This window comes from Octopus sinensis, linkage group LG5 (genome assembly GCF_006345805.1).
Source record: "Octopus sinensis linkage group LG5, ASM634580v1, whole genome shotgun sequence".
In the NCBI taxonomy this organism is placed as follows: domain Eukaryota; kingdom Metazoa; phylum Mollusca; class Cephalopoda; order Octopoda; family Octopodidae; genus Octopus; species Octopus sinensis.
In genome coordinates, this window is record NC_043001.1 from 84,977,416 (window position 1) to 84,999,208 (window position 21,793).

Below are 21,793 nucleotides of genomic sequence, written 5' to 3' on the forward strand. Positions count from 1 at the left end.
TTTCAGTTGTACCCACCGACCATATTTCAGAGAACCACTTAACCACATTAAACGTATAAACATACATGCACATTTGAACACATGCATATACGTACATACATACATACATACATACATACATACATACATACATACATACATACACAGGTGTATTTACTGGGTATGTAGGTTCTAGTCCTACGCGTAGCCTTCGATATTTTCTAACCGAAAAGTTTTTTTAACCTAATGTTTGCATGCTTTATTTATAGCTTTGTCTGTTTGAAGATGCCAACAATATATATATATATATATATATATATATATTATATATATATATATAATTTAAAAGAATACAATATGGGACAAAAAAAAACATCCAGATAGACGATACAAAGAAAACAAGGACGGGTCAATCTAAGTTTTCTCACCTCAGTCAAGTACCAAATTATCTTGGCAATTTCGGCTGATTATACTTGAGATTGCTCCAATCTGGCCAGCCCTAAGGAAAAACTAAGCTAAGACCATTAGATTCCTTGGAAAAAAGCAGCGAATGTGTACAAAAGCAAGGACGGATAAAAACAAACAAAATTACATATATTTATATATATATATAGAGAGAGAGAGAGGCTATATAGATATGTATAGATAAATAGATAGATAGATAGATAGATAGATAGATAGATAGATAGATAGATAGATAGATAGATAGGTACATACATACACCCATGCATACATACACACATACATTCATACGTACTTACGTACGTACATACATATATTTATTTGTGCACGGAGTCGTTCTTGCTGTAAACATTTTTCAAAAGAAGTTCAGAAAATTTACTGCCGAACCAATCCTCTTACAATTAGTATTGTGTCAGTGTCTTAGAATTCATGAAGTCAGTGGAGACATTCGAATTTCAAAGTATTTAAAACAGACAACAGGAACCGTTGATTACTTTAAATGACAACCAACCCAATAGTTTATTCCACGCCATTATTGGTTCATTATATTCTCTGACTCACTGACTCGTTTTCCAACTATAAAATGGGATTCTTCAGCTTTATTCGTTTCACAACATGTGGATTTAGATCTAACTAAAGATTAATTTTACGGATTTGAATTTCTTGTAAATTCTGTTTTTCATTTTTTTCTTGGACCCCTCTCATTTTATTTATAGTTTTACCATTCCACAGAATTAATATTTTCCTTGCTTCTATTGCTCTGATCCTCAAGTTTTAATACAATGGCAACCTCGTCTTATTCACTTCACTACTTTAATTATCGTGGTCGTGCCGAGATCTGCCGAATGCTGTTTGCGGCAGCGAATGTCCAGTACCAGGATATAAGAATTGACCGATCAGAATGGAGTCGTATTCGAAACCGTAAGTACGAAACCAAATATTTAACCCATTTGCCACAATATTTCGGTTGAAAAGTACTGTTTTGAAGTTAATTTCGAAAATAATGCATAATTTATTAAAATAACATAATTATTAAATTAATATAATTAATTATTAAATTAATATAAATGTCTATGAGATATAGCATATTAAGTCATCAGATTTTACCTTTCTGTCAAAAAAAATACGGACACACATGCATTCACACACATGCATGCACACATGCATACATACAAACATACATACAGTGGCATTTTAAATTAGCTATTGTTTAACTTTTACATTATAAGGTCTTTCAATATTCTGTTGCTCTATTTTCATCTCCATTTCATTTTTTTCTTCTTTCTTTTTGCTACGGTGCTGGCTTCTGCATCATACTCTATGGCAACATAATATCTAAAAGATTTTCTTTCGTAGGTGACAGTAATGTGATTGATGCCTTCAGTCTTGATCTGGTACTACCAAACATTTTTTTTCTGTTAATGTTTTCTGCCTTTTAACGCGGCGAGCTGGCAGAAACGTTAGCACGCCGGGCGAAATGCGTAGCCGTATTTCATCTGCCGTTACATTCTGAGTTCAAATTCCGCCGAGGTCAACTTTGCCTTTCATCCTTTCGGGGTCGATTAAATAAGTACCAGTTACGCACTGGGGTCGATGTAATCGACTTAATCTGTTTGTCTGTCCTTGTTTGTCCTCTCTGTGTTTGGCCCCTTGTGGGTAGTAAAGAAATAGAAATAGGTATTTCGTCTGCCTCTACGTTCTGAGTTCAAATTCCGCCGAGGTCGACTTTGCCTTTCATCCTTTCGGGGTCGATTAAATAAGTACCAGTTACGCACTGAGGTCGATATAATCGACTTAATCCGTTTGTCTGTCGTTGTTTGTCCTCTCTGTGTTTAGCCCCTTGTGGGTAGTAAAGAAATGGGTATTTCGTCTGTCTTTACGTTCTTAGTTCAAATTCCGACGAGGTCGACTTGCCTTTTATCCTTTCGGGGTCGATAAATTGAGTACTAGTTGCGTACTGGGGTCGCTTCAATCGATCGGCACTCTCCCCCCCCACATTTAGGGGCCTTGTGCTTGGAGTAGAAAGGAAAGAATATTTTTTGGCTTTTATGCTGTATGTACTTGGAACGGATCTCTTGTACTTGAACTGCTTGGAGGTACTCTTCGAAGTGGGATGCCATAATATTGTCAGTGTTCCATTATATTATATACTTACTTATGCATGGGCGCAGGCGTGGGTGTGTAGTAAGAAGGTTATTTCCCAACCATACAGTTCTCGACTCAGGGCTGTTGCGTAGCACCTTGGGTGTCTTCTACTATAGTCCTGAGCCTACCAAGGCCTTGCGAGTAAGAGTCGGTTGACAGAAACGGAAAGAAGCTCGTCGTATATATATATATATATATATAATTATATACATACATACAAATGTACGTGTACTTATATATGCGCGTGTACATATATATTTTGTATATACATATGTGTATATATGTTTATGTGTGTGGGTTTCCAAACAAATATCCTAATACAATATACCAATTACATAGTTGTGAACTACACGTAAGATTATAAGTACCTACAGACTTTAATGAATTCATTGTTTCATGAAACTGCAATTAATCACATATAATATGACAACTGAGGACATAAAAGTTGACATCAGAGAAATATTAGCTCGCTAAGTGAGCAATGAATACATTTATTGAAAACTAACGGGAAATAGCCTTGCTAAGGCGTTAGTCAATTATTTTATTAGATAACTGTCTCCAAACATTAAACAGCGGGTATGATGGGATAGGTTAAATCATATTAACCCAAACAAGTAAAAGAATAGAAGAAATGAAGAAATGAAGTTGAAAATGCCCAGAGAATATTCTAGAATTAATTATAATTTAATTATATTTTAAAACATGCGTTTATACTTTACAAGTTTCACATGAGATTTTCAAGTCTAGTGTGTGTGTATGTGTTTGTGTACATATATACCCGCCCCCATATATATATATATATATATATATATAATTTATTATATAGAAGGAGCTTCTACAGGACTAGAACCTGCCTAAATGTATAAATGCCAATACAATTCTTGTTAACTAGCTTCCTGAAGATTTCTCTTGAATGAAACAGTTCTAGTCCTGTAGAAGCTCCTATATAATAAATTAATTTTACTCTACTATGTATTGAGTACCTTATTTACTGTGGTTAACCCCGAATCAACCCGGGACCTACATATATATATATATATATATATATATATATATATATATAGCTCTGTATAACTTCCTTAATGGGGATATAATACTGAAAACCATTGCGGTATTTGTCTTCAGAAATCTTCTCGTATAGTGCTAAAATACAGACGTGTCACATTATCTGAAGAAAAGCATCTAGCACCGATGGTGAAATTGCTAAATCATGATTCCTGTGTCTTTGCACATTAACATTTTCAAATAACCACTATAAATCGCATGCTTAGACAAAATGTGTGTATGTATAAGAAAAGTTAATTAAGCGCTGGCGGCAGGTAAACACAAATGACAACAACCCAAACAATGTCACCATAAACTTTCAGTAGTTGTTGACACAATGACAGGATAATTTCGCCGCATTAACCAAGCGCACTTCTGCCAATGTGTATAGTTTACCATGAAGAATATGTTGAACTGTCCTCATATAGTACAATATTTCAGATTAATTATCAACGATTTAGCACCGAGAAAAATTTGAAGTATTTAACGCAAATAAATGAATCTGTAGCAGTTAACTTGACTAGTTCTTCACAATTAAAGAATAGTTTTCGGGTGTTGAAGAACAGAGTTCAGATATTGAAGAGCAGTTTTTGGGTGTCTATTATGCATGACGTATTTGCTGCATTCTCCGAAATGACCGTAACTTACGATGTTCATATTCAATTTGCTGAAATGGCCATAATATACAATGTGCAATTTGACTTGAAACTATTAAATCAAAATCAATTGCTGTAAAGTTACATGAGGAAACTTTTAATGGTTCATTTGAGATTTCAGTCAGCTGATTGAATTAATATTAAGTAATCTTGTAACTTTTAATGTCGCATAGCAATCAGCTACTTGAGAGACAGAAATAGAAGCACAAATTTGATAATCTGATAACTGTTTCAAGCACTGATTCGAAAATAGTTTCAACAGTTTTATTCCTCTCAGAAAATTGTACTACACTTTAGAACAATTCTGTTCTTACTAGTTTCAAGATTAGCAGGTGTAGAGTCTTTCAAGAAAAGACAAGTATTTTTGCCGTATATCTAATCTAATCTGCAACACTCAAGCGGATGATTTCAAAAATTACGTGAAACGGAAAAATAACTTGGATCTATGAAATTATTTAATTTTCATATAATCTAAATTATTCAGTTTCCGCTAAGTCCATAATATAAAATTTGTAGTTACTCTACAAATTTTATATTTGTCATGTAACGCATATATTGTGGAAAGTTTATAAGGGTAAGACATATCGAATACAGTTTGCCTGCTAGAGATGGCAACTATCCGTCCTTACTCACAATATATGAACAAAGAAGCGATCTTGCAACAAGCTAAAGTAGCTGGCTTAAAATCTCTAAAATAAATTCACATAGTAACAGTACTAAATAATTTAAATAAATATATATGTATATATATATATATATATATATATATATATATATATATATATATATATATATATATATATATATATAATATCGCCATGATTGACCACTAACTCCAAAAGTTATATTATCTCTCTGTTTATTTCCTCGGAGCTTAAAAGTCTTTCTCACGCGCCCGAGCGTCAAACTAATACACTTGTTTGTTGTTTATACACCTGTTTTCATCTTTTGTTTATCTGTAAATTTCAACTATATATACAGGTAAAAACAAAATAATATGTGCGTGGGTTACATAAATAATATTTTCAGGATAAAATAAAAAGACAACATATAAAAATACTTCCCTTTTTTTGTCTTTTTATTTAATCCCGAAAATATTTGATATATATATATATATATATATATATATATATATATATATATATATATATATATATATATATATGGTAGAATAAGAAAATAGAAAGGCCTTGGTAGGTGGTTTTAAAATCTCTGAAAGAGATTCACATGGTAACGGTACTAAACATTGTATGTATATATATATATATATAATATATATATATATATATATATATATATATATATATATATAAATGTGTGCGCGTGTGTGTATATGTTGGTCAATAATTAATGAGTACGAGCTTACATAAATTAAATATTCAGAATTAAATAAAAACACAAGAATCGGAAATATCTCCACATTGGTTGTCCTTTTATTTAATCCTGAAAATATCTTACACACACACACACACACACACACATTATTAAATATATATATATTATCTATATAAAAGGCAGTTTGTCTGTCTGTGTGTCTGTCTGTGTTTCTGTCAGGTTGTACCCTCACCCTGACCACGGCTTTCAACCGATTCTGATGAAAACTGACACACACAACGCCCAATGTCATAATTGAAAACTAACGCAGCGAAAATTTTGAAAAGTTTCCCCAGTTCTGAAAAAAATTGATAAATTCGACATGGGGTCAAGAATCTAAGCTTTTCATATGCAACACATTTTCTGTTGTAGTTTTCGCAACGTGCAATCGATTTTCACCAAACTCATGGTGAAGCTTAATGTTACCCCAAGAAACTTAATTCTGTCCTTAGTTTTCCATGCAATACATTACCATCAGAAAAAAAATCGATAAAATCATGCAATTTTGGGAAATCGCGTTCAAATTCAAGATGACATATTTTCGACAATATCTTTAACAAATTGGCAGGAATTTTTTTTTCAAATTCACAGCGAGCATCATGTCTGCTCCAAGGAGCTATATGGCCCTTTTTATTCCAACAGGATACTTTATTACTGGAAAAAAAACGGTTAATTAAATCATATGTGGCACACATAGCAAACCGATTTGTGTATTAAACACAAACCACAGACTGTCTAGGGGACGCAACTCGACCTTCTCTCTTGCTCCCCCAAATTACTATCAAACATCTATCGATAATTCAACCCACAGGAGGAAATCTAGACTTAATCTTCAAGGTATCCCACATACACACCAAAAATTACAACGAAACCTCCAGACTAACCTAAGTTTTGGTGAACCAATTTCTACCAGGAAATTACATTCGAGACTTTACCCCCAACACCGCCACTTCAAGCAGTCAACGAGACAAAACATAACCAGACAACATAACCTTGGCATAGGAACGTCGTATACACAGAAGTATTCGAGTGAAGAGAAGACATTGCAACCTACACATGCGCCTTCCTTCCCTAGAGGAAAAGGACTAGATCGGGATTAGTCGGTGCCTACTAGGAGCTCTTACATACCCGAGCAACGCCGGCTATGCTGCTAGTATATATATATATATATATGCATGTATTAAATATATATTATATATATATATATATATATATATATATATATATATATATATAGTAGAATAAAATATAAAATGACCTTGGTACTGTATATATTTGAGCAAATGAATAGAAATGGCATTTCTGTTAATTTTTTCCAGTTTAATAATTAGATGTTTTTAAGACACCTCTAACTTACAAACATCTAATTTATTAAAGCGAAAAAAATTATCTGCCAAGCCATTTCTATATATTTTTTCAAATATATAACACTGTACCAAATATATTTACTGTACTTACTGCTTGTACTTGTGCACATATATATATGTATGTATTTATTTAAGTATTATGTATATACGTATCTATGTGTGTGTATGTGTGTGTAGGTATGCATATAGGTCATTCACTATTGTTTTTAAAGATCGTTATTGACTCCCTGTTACCCAAAATATTTGCAACAATTTGCAACCATCTTGCATATCTATTGATTTGCGTAATTAAGGAACAAAATGCAAAAAAATAGAACAGAGATATGCAACAAAATATTTAGGGACCATGTTCATACCGGGTTGAAGGTATAGGATATAAATGGGTCAATGTGGATTGAATAAAGAAAATATCTACACGTAGCCAGTTTGGAAGAATAGACATCATTTTACAATATTTTATGTATATATTCGGGTCTTTTGCCTAGAATAAAAAAAGGAATATTTTATGTAAATAAGTGTAGGCATGCCTGTGTGGCTAGGGAGTTAACTACCTAACCATGTGCTCTTGCGTTCTGTCCTACTGTGTGGTTTCTTTGGGTAGTGCCTTCTACTATAATTACAGACGAAGCAATTGGGAAACGGAAACGGAAACTGAAAAGAAACCAATCGCATATATATATACATGTAGTTTTTGTATGCTAGGCTACTGGGTTTAAATTGATATTAATTAAATTAATATTAAATTTATCTCCCTCATTATTTAAATATTAAAATAAATATGTTCTCTAATAGGCGGCATTAACTGCAGTAAATTATTTACTCCAGACTTTCCCTTCCGAAATTTTAGCGCGCCAGAAGTAAGACATTTGAAAGTATCCCTAATGTAATCAGTATAACTAAGCACGTGTCTGTTTTGGTACGGAAAGCTGGTGGTTAGTTTTACAAATTACATTACCTGTGGAACGATCGCACTGACGAGTCTACTGACAATTGGATTATATAAGTAATTCGTTTGTTAATAGACGAAACCGCCGGTCTGTGAGTAATTCTGTTTTTTTATATAATTTTCATCTGCCTTGCCCGCCTAATTGTTCTGGTGTCCGCTGAATTTTCCTCTAGAGAACACTCTTTTCTTTGTAGTTTGATCGTAGGTGATCTATTCTAGCATGCGGCCGACTACCTAGTAGTCTTGCCCTTTGAATATACACATGTATATATATATATATATATATATATAATATATATATATATATATATATCTATATATATATATATATATTTCGGTGCGAATGGTTTTGTTAAGCGGTGTCAAGTTTCAAGTTTTACAATTCTGTAAATAATAAATTCATGTGCTGTTTGAAAATCATTTAAAAGATTCTGGGGGTACATTCAACTAAAAGTTTCTCTAAATTTCTCGAATTGTGTGTGTGTGTGTGTGTGTGTGTGTGTGTGTGTGTGTTTGTGTGTGTATGTGTGTGTGTGTGTGTGTTTGTGTGTGTATGTGTGTGTGTGTGTGTGTGTGTGTGTGTGTGTGTGTGTGTGTGAGTCAGACAGGGGAAACAACGTATCTATCAGCCGAAATTCATATCCATTAAAGATCTTAAATACGACTATTTCGCTTCTATGATTCTGTCAATTTATTCATTCCATTTTCTTATGCACAAAAATTTCATTTCTACAATCGAACTAAGTGGATGAGTTCTTTCCGAACTGATCTAATTTGAGGGATTCCTACGCAGTAATGCCAATGCTACAGAAAATCGTGTTTGTAACTCAGTTTTGAAAGCACGAGAAAAAAAAAAACTAGAACAAGGTTGATGCAAAAAGCGGAATGAGAAGACAGTCCTTTGTCCTCTCATTTCACTTTTTGCATCTCCCCTCTCATTTTTCTTCTTCTTCTTGAAAGGGGTTTCTCATGTGTGTGCGCCCTGTTTTTCAAATAGAAGAAACCTTATGCGCAGAAACCAAGGATTGCTTGGAGACACAATACACATGATAAAAGATTGCCTAACCACGGGTCTAGATGGCACGGAAATATTAGGAGCTCTTCTTCTAAAGCAATATACCTTGAATGATATTTATCATTCACTGGATGGAGCAGTTGTTCACCCTATCATAAAGGAACAGTAAACAACACACACACATGCACACACACACACACACACAGAGAATAAGAGAGAGATAGAGAGAGATAAAGGATAAAATCCCTCTTCGGTCACGAATGACCGTGGGATTGCACCTAGAATGTTACCCTCCGAGGCACAAATCCGGGAAAGGTTGTTTATGGAAGGCCAGCAGTCGTCCATGCATACCAGCCTCCCCACTTTTCTTTTTCATCCCCCAAGTAACCCTAGGTTCAATAAGATTCTCTGCGCTGAATTGCATATGCGCTGAATTACCGCTGAATTACCGGCGCGGAATTGTTACGTGCTGAAGTGTCATGCCACGATACACACACACACACACACACACACACACACACACACACACATACACACACACGCACACACACACACACGAAGACACACACTCACACACATGTATATGTATATATGTGTGTGTGTGTTTGTGATGCTTATGTAGGTCCACCACTTCCTCTTGATAATCGGTGTTGGTTCGTTTACACCCACGCAAACTAGCAGTTCGACAAAAAGAAAAAGTGCTATGGAATAAGTACCACGTTTAAATATACATACTGGAAGCGATTCGTGTGAATAAATCAATCAATGCTGTCCAATGACTGAAAGAAGAAAAGCTTAAACCATATTAAAAACAAGTAATTCCCAAATTAAAGATACATACGAGAGTATACTGAAAAAGTTCCTCGCTTTGGGTAAAAGAAACTAGAGGAAGATCAGTTAATTATGATTTAATTCAACATAATTACCTCTCAGATTGACACATTTATTCCAGCAGGCCTTCAGTTTTCCAAGGCCCTGGAAAAGAATTCCGAAGGTTGGGCCTCCAACCAGGCTTTTTGCGATAAACTTAAAACCAGAAACTTTTAACCATCCCCTCGTATTATTGATTGTTATCACCGAATGCCACAGCATAACGCCGGAAAGAGTCGGAAGTAGTTCTTGGAGAATTTCTATGATTTCACCATTCCCGTTTCTGGCGTCCTAATCAGCCTGATGTTAATCCTACGTATTATTATGTGTGGGGCGAGTTTGAGGGAAACATCAACCGCTGTGCATGAAACACCAAAAGCCGAACTGGTAGCCAAAATCAAGCGGCTGCTTGGAGAACCTCTCGGGGAGACACTGAGAAACGCATGCACCGGGTTCCAGAGTTGGTGGAAAACTAAACGCAGCTACTTTGAGTAAATTGTTATCTCGCAGCCACAATCTGGTTGATAGTTTTGGGTTATTTAAAAATACATTTATATTTAGCTGGATAATTGTGTTTCTTTCCGTTTATGTCAACTGTCAAGTTTAGCCCGAACGCCCTGTAGAGCTATTGCTATTAAACTGGAAATGGTTATGTTTCTAGCATAGATAGGTTAACTTTATATGTTTATTGTATTGAAATAGATAGAATCAAGAGTAAATGACTTCATATTTTCACACTTTCTCTTCCTCATCTTCTCTCACATCGTGTGTATATGCGTGTGACAATATTTACATTTATATGCACATACACACACAAGCACACACACACACACATATGTATACACATATACATACACAGAAAGAGTAAGAGAGAGAGAGAGAGATAGACAGATATATATATGTATATAGTTTTAAATCCATACAAGAGAAGGAACTGAACGTTTTTCATATATATATATATAATATATATATATATACATACATACATACATACATATATATATATACCTATATATATATATATATATATATATATATATATATATATTATATATATAGGTATATATATATATATAGGTATATATATACATACATATATATATATATATATATATACATGCATACATACAGAAATAGTGAACGAGAGACAGATATATATATATATATATATATATATATATATATATATATGATATCATTTTTAAAAAAATCCAAACAAGGGAAGGAATTGAATAGTAACACTCGAGAGGGGAGGGAATGAGTGAGATTGACTTACATGAATACGGAAAAGATAAAAAGCAAAAACGTGTGAGATAAACCATACATCCACTTATATTACCAAGCTACTGTGTCCTTTCCTTCGTCGTATTGTCTCTTTATTCATGTCTTCCTGTAAATAAATACAATATATTTTCTATCATATCACCACACAGAAATTACTTTATATTTCTGACTGGTATTCGCTTCATACGTTTAATACATGATTATTATTATCCTGTGTATTTGACCTGGAGCATAATCGATACAATATAACTTTATGAAATGTTTAGTTGTCCTTTGTTCATCTTATTTCAATTCCTATCACATTTGTCTGCGGCAACGTTCTTATATTGAAATTTCAGGGATGCCCGGTGGTATGATGCCAATGTTAGAGTTCGACAATAAGACGCAGTACATACAAAGCATGGCTATCACCAGGTACTTGTCAAGGGAATTTGGTAAATATACCCTATATTATTGATTTTGTTGTTGGTGTTTTTATTGATGTTATTATTGTCTTTGTTGCTATTATTATTATTATTATTACTATTATTATTATTATTATTATTATTATTATTAGTAGTAGTACTAGTAGTAGTAGTAGTAGTAGTAATAGAAGTAGTAGTAGTAGCAACACTAGTATTAGTATAGTAGTAGTAGTAGTAGTAGTAGTAGTAGTAGTAGTGGTGATGGTGGTGGTGGTGGTGGTGGTAAAGCGGTGAGTTAGCAGAAACGTTAACAACCGGACAAAATGTTTAGGGATTTTTTGTCCGCCTTTATGTTCTGAGTTCAAACTCCATCGCGGTTGACTTCGCCCTTCATCCTTCGGAGTCGATACAATAAGTACCAGGAGAGTTGTAATCAACTTACCCCCTCCACCGAGGTTTCTGGCCTTGTGCTAAATTTGAAACTATTATTATTTGTATTACTATTATTTTGTCATCATCGACAAAATATCAACAGATTCTCAACTTGATATTTAGAAACAAACATAATTGTTATTGCGATTAATTTTTTTATTCAGAGATTTAGCAATTATTTTTTAAAAACATATTTCTCGTGGACGTGTGGTAAGTAGCTTGCTTACCAACCATATGGTTCCGAGTTCAGTCCCACTGCGTGGCACCTTGGGCAAGTGTGTTTTGCTGTAGCCTCGTGCCGACCAAAGCCTTGTTAGTCGATTTGGTAGACGGAAACTGAAAGAGGCCCGTCGTATACATATGTATATATGTATGTGTGTGTGTATGTATATGTGTTTGTGTGTTTTTGTTTGTCCCCCCGAACATCGCTTGACAACCGATGCTGGTATGTTTACGTCCCCGTAACTTAGGGGTTCGGGAACAGAGACTAATAGAATAAGTACTAGCCTTACAAAGAATAAGCCCTGGACTCGATTTGCTCGACTAAAGGCGGTGCTCCAGCATGACCACAGTCAATTGACTGAAACAAGTAAAAGAGTATTTGCCAAAGAACTAAGCACAATCTCATTGTAGTTTAATCGATTACGTGATGCATTATTGATTACGTGATGGATTATTGATTTTAATCTCCTCTCTTTTCTAAAGATTAATATCTGATTACAATACGTACAGATTACTAATTAGATTGGTGTGTAATTAAAGTTAACTAAAATGTGATAAGAGAAATAACTCAGCATGTTCAGTTACATATATATATATGAATAACGTAGAAAGAATACAGTTGTAAAAATTACAATGCTATTTAGATATTTGATATATTCAATATATCTACGTCTTAGAGAAATGGTAATGAAGAATAGCTCCACTGGAGTAGGTGCACCAATCTCCAATCTCGAGAATGAAGTTCTCTCCAAAGTTAACACGACATTGAGCTAAAGGATAGGATTATTACCTACCTCAATAAACGTCTTCAATAGCATGTCATCAATCGCTATGAGAGTTAGAATCACACTAAAAGAGTAAAACACATATGATCAAGTTAAACGAAAATGAGCTAAGAGAAATAACTTAGATAGGTCAGTGACATGTATATGAACTACAGGCAAATACAGGTATATCAAATACTATACAACATATATTCTTCATTCATTCAAAATATTGCCGTCTTTTGAGAATGTATCAGTATTACAAAATTGCAACTGAGACCGAGTTTACTTGAGAAGGGAAGGTAATCTCAAAATTCAAGAATCCTCAAAAGTTGATATGGCTATGAAGGGAAGGAACAGGTTTGTTATCTGTAAGCAAATTAATTTGAAAAATGATATTATTCTAATTATCTATATTTCAGAGGCTTCACTTGTACTCTTCAAAATATCAGTAATTTGTATTCTGTAACTATTCTGGTACATACATACATACATACTTACATGCATAATCCCGAGGACAAAGAAATAAGAACCCATAGAAGCCATAGTCAGGCACACACACACACACACACACACACACACACACACACACACACACATACACATACAGGCACGCCCAGATAAAAGGCAAACACATGCACAGTTAACGATACCCACCTTCGAATGGAGGAAATACCTGGGATAGTAGAGTTACTGAGGAGGTCACAAGTGTGTGCCGAAAGATTTCCAGTCAATGGAAATAAGATAAAATAAGACCCAAAAATAAAAGACTGATGAACGAATATATAGTGCGTGTGTTTATTTGGCAAAAAACAAAAGTGAGCATAACGATTTAACAATATCTGTTTAAACACAGAATTTCATATGGGGAAACTTGCAAAACAAATTCATAAACGTATATATATATATATAAATAAGAGTATGTGTGTGTGTGTACGTATGAATGTATGCATGTATGTATCATCCCAAAGGACTTGAGAAACCTGCATGGGGTGAATGTGTTTTCAAAATGAAACTAGATCTCTTACTGTCGAGTTTCCCAGATGAATCAACTTCACAACAGGAAGTGCAAATAAATGCAGAGTCGTCACACTCTCTCATGCACCACATATGAAGTTCTAAGAAGAATTTGTGAAGTAAAAGTTATGTAGCAACACCAAATGGCGGTGCCTCCAGCATGGCCAAAGCTCGTAAGCTGAAACTAGTTCAATTCAATTCATTTCAATTCATATGAATATATGTATATATATATATATATATATATATATATATACGTACATTTTAAAAGCTCGAACTAAGATGCAGTTACCATCGGTAACTGTACATTATCAGGAACATTAACTGCTGTGCACTTCTCTATTAATCTCCTGGAGTATATGCTTAAAGGTCAGAACATCAACGTTTGTAGTGATAAACTATCTCAACTATCTTTAGAATCTATATTTTACATTTTCTAACTGTTTGTTTCAGGTTTCCATGGCAACACAAATATGGAGATGACTAGAGTTGAGTTTATTTCAGATTGTTTCAACGAAATTATGGACGATTACATGAGGATGTATCAAGACAGTTCTGGTGCAATTGTGGTAATTATTTTATAGATTTTATTATTGTTTACAAAAGTGATTATTTTTTTTAACTTACGAGAGAAACCAAGCTGAATATTTATTCATAATTGCAATTTTTCAAAATAATATTCGATACGATACATTATATCTCTGTGCGCGTAGCTTTTAATGAGTAAAATAATAATTTGCTGTATACCAAAACATATTATCTCCTTCCAAGGTATATTCGAGATGTTAATTTGTTTCTCTTTAGTGCATGGTTTATTAGAGAAAATTAGATTTATAGGTGCACGCTGATGAAGGACGGATATATTGCATAATGTATTTAGTGATTATACCCGAATTAAAAGTGACAAGTGGACAAATTGTTGATACAAATCTGGCAATTCAGTGCCGACTTGGAATCTAACAATAATAACTAGTTATTATAAATGCAAAGTCTAGGGATAAGAAGTATTACATACAACATGTGCTATGTGAAGATAAATAATTATATGAGGTAATGTATGGCTACGTGTTTCACGTGTGATTGTGCATAGTCTGGTGGATTAGAGCTTTGTACCCACGATTCCTGGACCGAGTGGTGCGTTTGTTCTTGAGCAACACAATCCACCTCACGTTGCTCTGCGATCATTTCGACATCTGACATCATTATAAGCGAATTAGAACAGACTAGTCTAGCTGCGTTTGTATTATATGAATAGCTATAAACAACTACTCACTCTACAGTAAGGAAAGTGAGGGAAATTAGAGGTCTTGGAAATGCATCAAAAAGCGATTAAAACGCCAAAGCTAGTCACCAGGAGCTTCTTCTGACCGAAATGAGCACAAAAATAAAAATGTCCTACTCACGCTATCTACTTTTCTTGGCGAGACTAAGAATGTTATCTTTACTAATAGGAACACATAAGTTTATGTTATATCTCTCGATAAATACTTCATTCACCATCTATTACACATAGATATACTAAATATACTTGATATACATATCACCATGTAAGATTTTAGACATTTTTTATAAAAGATTTATAGGCGTAGACGTGGCTGTGGTAAGTAGCTTTCTTACGAATCACACGGTTCCGAGTTCAGTCCCACTACGTGGTACCTCGGGCAAGTGTTTTCTACTATAAGTATTGTGAGTGAATTTGGTAGAAGGAAACTGAAAGAAGCCCGTCGTGTATATATATATATATATATGTATATATATATATATATATATGTATGTATATATATATACATATATATATATATATATATATATATATATATATATATATATATATTATATATATATATATATGTGTATAAGTTTATGTGTCTGTGTTTCTCACCCCAACATCGCTTCACAACCGATGCTGGTGTGTTTACGTACCCGTAAGAAAAGAAACCAATAGAATAAGTACTAGGCTTACTAAAGGCGGTGCTCCAGCATGGCCACAGTCAAATTACTGAAACAAGTAAAAGTGTAAAGAGTAATCGTTGGATATACGTTAACCGAAGCCCTTTAAATACTCATTGTACAGTCTTTGAAAATAAAAGGCACTTTAGATAATTTAGTCCAAGATATATAATTTTTGGACGAAATTACAGGAAGTTCAAAGCGCATATGTCATTCACATGCACCTCTGGGATTAAAACTGACTTAACTGTACCAACATTGCGCGTCTGCATACTAGTTCGAGCTTTTAAGATATTAACCAAATCTTGCCCAAAGCACATGGCAAGGTCTGAGAAAAATATCAAGGACAGACTCCATCTAAACCATATATTTTGAGATAGACTGTCTCTGAAGACAAATCAGTAGAATTATGGTATGATCATGTTAAAGACTTTGTACGTATGTGCACTTGGTAAGTAGTGACTAAATACTGAGTATAAAATATGGTGTTAATCTTAAAGTGGGTGCTAACGTAGATAGTGAAATGGGGCAATGAGTTTTAAGTAAAAAAAAAATTACAATATTAGCGATGAGAAATAATTTATTATCATGATATTGATCATGTCCATGAAAAGCACCAAAACAACCACGGAATTTGAAATATACATAAAAATGATATGACGTTCGTTAAGTCTCTGTTTGTTATTAAAATGATTTCTTTTTCTTTCATTGATTTCAGTTTAAGAAAGATTCTGATCCAAATGTTGCGGTAAGTTCTTATATCACATATTGGGAGCCCTCCTCCCCTCCTATTCAAATGTTATACGCGCGCACGCGCGCTGACCCACACATTCATGATCAGTTGTAACATCTGTTGCTTAACGCCTCTAAAAAAGAATGGTGTAGTAAACGTATGGATTGTAGTGAGGAATTGTTATTCAAGAGGCGTAGGAGTGGCTGTGTGGTAAGTAGCTAGCTTACCAACCACATGGTTCCGGGTTCAGTCCCACTGCGTGGCACCTTGGGCAAGTGTCTTCTACTGTAGCCTCGGGCTGACCATAGCCTTGTGAGTGGATTTGGTAGACGGAAACTGAAAGAGGCCCGTCGCATATATGTATATATATATATATATATATATATATATATATATATATGTGTGTGTGTGTGTGTGTTTGTCCCCGCAACATCGCTTGACAACTGATGCTGATGTGTTTACGTCCCCGTAACTTAACGGTTCGGCAAAATAGACCGATAGAATAAGTACTAGGGTCAATTTGCTCGATTAAAGGCTGTGCTCCAGCATGGCCACAGTCAAATTACTGAAACAAGTAAAAGAGCAAGAGGAAGTAATGCTTTGTGAAGAAGCAATGAATAACTGTTCAGTGAGACAGGTCAGGGATGATAAGAGAAGTAGAAATTTATGAGGCTGATGTATCTGAGTTAGTAGGCATGCTGCAACGATGTTACAGGGCCATATGTTGAAACACATCGGCTCTGGGCTTCAATAGACAGAAGCAAAATAATTTACTAACATTATTTTTGTGCTACAATTTCATTGTGGTAGAATCAATAGAGTAAGTTACAATGTAATATTCTATTCAAATATGCTACAATGTAGTGTACCGTTATTCATGTATAATATAATGTAATGTTCAATTTACACTATATTCTCCTCATATAAATATGGCTGGCATTGAGCCTATGTTTGAAATACATATATTTTCATGCTTCAAGCAGATGCAATTTTTCACCATATTAATCTTTTATATTTTCTAGCTATTATTTTCAGAGAAGCAGCGTGAAAAGATGGATATTGGGAGGTCACCATTGTTGTTGATATTGATATTATTACTGTTGTTTTCGTTATTGTTCTTATTTTTTACACGATAATGGCGTCCATCAGGGTGATCGTCTCCATAACAACACCATGTTTTCCATTTCTTTCGATCATAATGGCGTTTAAGAATTATTTCAGGAATTTTGAATGCTTTCTTTTAGCACTTGTAATTGTTTCGATTCCTTGGCATTAGCTTTATCGTTGTCGTTGTATTTGTTGTTCTTGATCGTCTTGTTGTTGTACTTGTTTTTATGACTATTTTTGTTCTTGTTCTTACATTTGATTGATTGATTGATTGATCGTTCGAGTTCTGGTAATGAAATTAATGAAGATGATGATGATGATGATGATGACGACGACAACGGCAACATCAACAACAACGAAAAGAATGATGATATTATTTACATATTTTCTCTTTCCAATTGACAGCGCGCGAAAACCTTACGGTTCGAAACCACCTGTGAACGTGTCCTACCGTTTATGGAAGAGACTTTGCAGAGGTTTGATGGCGGCAACCTTTTCTTTATGGGAGAGAAGGTAACTCACTTCACTACACTTCAGTTCATCTCAATGGTTTCTATTTTATTTATTTATCCCGTTATTATACAACTCCTTATCGTCTATACTTTCGTTTTGTCATCAGTTATGCTCCACGGATGTAAATTCAGGCAGCATTTATTGTAATAAATTCTTGTTGATTTTGTTGCTATTGTAATAATGTTTACTGTTATTGTTTGTAATACTGCTATTGTAACATATGTCAATATTGTTATATAGAATGCTGTTCTGCGTGTAATAGGGTGAAGAGTTCAATTCGAACTGGCACTAATATTAGAAACATTAGATATATTTTCCGTCTATAATCTCCTCTCTCTTTCAGCCATTACTCATCCACCATCTTCTCCTCATTATGAACATCAATACTAGCATTAACATGATCGCCATCATTACCATCAGCCTCATCATCTTTTTTATCGTCATCATCAGTCATCATTACCACCACCATCACTACCACCACATCAATCCTATCATTATAATCATCATCAACATCATCGTCGTCAGGATAATATCACAAATAATTTGCCTCAATATCCTAAATGTTCCACCCATCTTTTATGTTTCCAGTTCAAATTCGTTTCAGACCAACTTTGTCTTCCAGTTTTCAGGGGCAGATAATTTATGTAAGTGTTTATAAGAATATACCCGAAGTGAAGTGTCTCGGTGAAGCGTTCTATTTACTGAATGCAATTACAGTAGGCATTCACATACGTATTACGGAAAAAATAATTTCGATCCCTTGGAATTATTCCAAACGACATTAGAAAATGGATCCTCCACTTGGAGTGTTGAATATCCAAGGGGAAAAAACAGTGAAATAACTCCATAAAGATCAGACAAGTGAAGTCTTTGAATGACTGAGATTGACTAGTTTGAAGTGGATCTGGTCTTTAAAGCAATCTGGCCAACACAATGGATATTTTTCTGTTGTATAAGACCTCATCAGCTAAATAAAATCTAGTGATTGCCCGAAACGTTGAACCACCTTTCTTTCATTCCATGAGCGTCTGCCAAAGCTTTGCATGTACCATGTCCTCGCCGTGTTGCTTTTTTATTGTGTTTGTTCTTCGTTTTGGAAAGTTACTATATATATATATATATCGAGAGAATTCACAAAAAAAAACCAGAAGACGAAGACAGGTGGTGTAGACAACAAACAGTTGTATTAGTATAACGCTCGGGAAGTGAAAAAGTCTTTAACTTTTCGAGCCTACGCTCTTCCACAGAAAGGGACACAGAAAGAAACAAGGAGAGAAAATAAAGAATACACACACACATATACACACACACACACATATATATATATATATACGTGCAAACGTGCGTGTATGTATATGCATGCCGTTGTGTTGGTTTGTTTATTTCCATGTAACTCAACGTTTTGACAAAGAACCCAATGGCATAAGTACCAGACTTAATATAAAAGTACAGGGATCGATTTCTTCGATTTAGTCTTAAAATGTGGTGCTCCAGTATGGCCAAAATTTAACGACTGAAACAAGTATAACGTAGAAGATAAAGGGCATCAAAGATGATGTGAAGATTTATTTACTCAACTGTTCTTATCTATGTAAAACAATCTCATGGGTTCGTACGAGAGTAATACCTTATAAATCGTTGTCGTTATTTCGTTTCTTTCTGTTTATTTTTAAATCTTATTTTACAGATGACTATGGCCGATATGATGTGTTTCTGTGCCCTGGAGAACCCTATGAGAGAAAACCCGGCGCTGTTAAACTGTTACCCTAAACTTCAGGCATTGAGGAACAGAGTGATGAGTCACCATACCATTGCTCCTTACCTGACCAGACGGGGAATGACGGAGTTCTAATTACAAAGAACTGACTAAATAATTGAAATTACATATGAAATTTAAAAAAATAAGATAGAAATGGGATAATGGTTGATAGATATTTCAGAGAGAAACTGAATATTTCTCTTTTGAGTAGGAGTACATTTAAAGAATATAAACTGGATTCTATTAGCTCTCCTAATTATATAATTGCCTGGTGCTGAGCTAAAAACAATGACTATATCAGCTGTCATATTTTATATAAGATTCTCATCGTCGACTGACACGAGGCCTATTTAATGGTATTCATTGATACCTTTAGATGAGTAGTTTCTGAAGAAAGAGAAGTCATGGCTTTCATCTTTGAATATGTGTTGGCTATTTCACCATTTTTGTTGAATTTAAAACGAAGGAGTTGTGTTGTTTACTGCTAGTGTGATTCCGCACTCGACCAACACTGTAATGGATGCAACCATCAAAATAACTGCAACAATAAGAAGCATGTTTGAGAATTATAATTATGTATAGCTCAATGTTTATTGTTGTTTTCATTGTCTAATATGTAAAATAACGTGCGTGTTGTATTCACAATAAACTCTTATGCTCCAAATAATTAAATTATAACTCATTTGTTCCTGTTATATTCCCTATGTTGTCTCACTTCCAAATTTTATTTTAGCGTGCTTCATGTTTGTTTTGTTTTTGTTTTGTTTCTTTTTGTAAACTTGGGAATTGTCATGCGACCCAATATAGCAGAATCGTCAGCATGACGGATGGAGAAAATCCTTAGCAACAATTCGTCCAGCTCTTTCTTCTGAGCGCAAATGCCGCCGAGGTCGACTTTGCCTTTCCTTCTTTCTGGGTCGATAAAATGAATACCTGTGGAGTATTGGAGTTGATGTAATCGACTTACTACCCTCCCTCGAAATCGCTCGCCTTGTGCCCGAATTTGAAATCAACATTTACTATTTCTATGAACGTATTAGCCTACAACTCTACTCGCTTATGAGAAAACTCAATGTGCTACAGAGTTCGATACAAGTTGGCAAAATGATTCCTAAATTGACAAATAAATACTATTCGACTGCAGAAAGAGAGAGAAAGAGAATGGGAGAAAAAGGAAGTGAGAAACAGAGAAGGAGCGAGATATGACCTAATTGTATACGTTGATAGTTGGATATCTTCGAATCCCACAGATAGAGATAGTACTATATTTATGTGATTTGACATCAGCAAGTTGTTAAACAGATGTGTATGGTATTGTTGAAGTGACATTTTAATGTGTATTTTGCTCTTTCAAATAACGAACAAAACTGTTGGCCAAAGCTTATAACTGTTTGAGTATATATTCCTGATGTCAAGTAGAATTTTAATAAAGTTTCTAATGAATTCGATAGAAATATTTCAAGCAATTTCAAACTCTCATTTATCAATACATATTAATATACTTTATGGGTTACAAATTGTAGAGAATAATATTTACAAAAAGATCGCCTTAAACGTATGAACATAAATTTGCAATAAAATATTTTCTACTTAGCTTGCATTAAATTAGATATCAAATGTTCAGTTTTACAAATAAAGAATTACTATAACATAATTACTTACAAATAACATGAATAAACAAAATACCTGTTGTAAGAAAAAAGTAACAAGTGCGGCTAGACATAGGGTAGTTAGTATTTGGTGGTAATTT

At 34.2% G+C, this 21,793-nt stretch overlaps 1 protein-coding gene across 1 annotated transcript; it reads left to right on the top strand.

Annotated features, from left to right (window-relative positions):
* The first annotated feature begins 1,029 nt into the window (after positions 1–1,029).
* LOC115212202 (S-crystallin 3-like) lies at positions 1,030–20,721 on the top strand. The gene is made up of 6 exons (XM_029781040.2): positions 1,030–1,362; positions 11,481–11,576; positions 14,435–14,550; positions 16,650–16,679; positions 18,177–18,284; positions 19,972–20,721. The coding sequence occupies exons 1-6, from the start codon at positions 1,224–1,226 to the stop codon at positions 20,134–20,136; spliced, it is 654 nt and encodes a 217-aa protein (XP_029636900.1). The 5' UTR covers positions 1,030–1,223; the 3' UTR covers positions 20,137–20,721.
* The last annotated feature ends 1,072 nt before the right edge of the window (positions 20,722–21,793 follow it).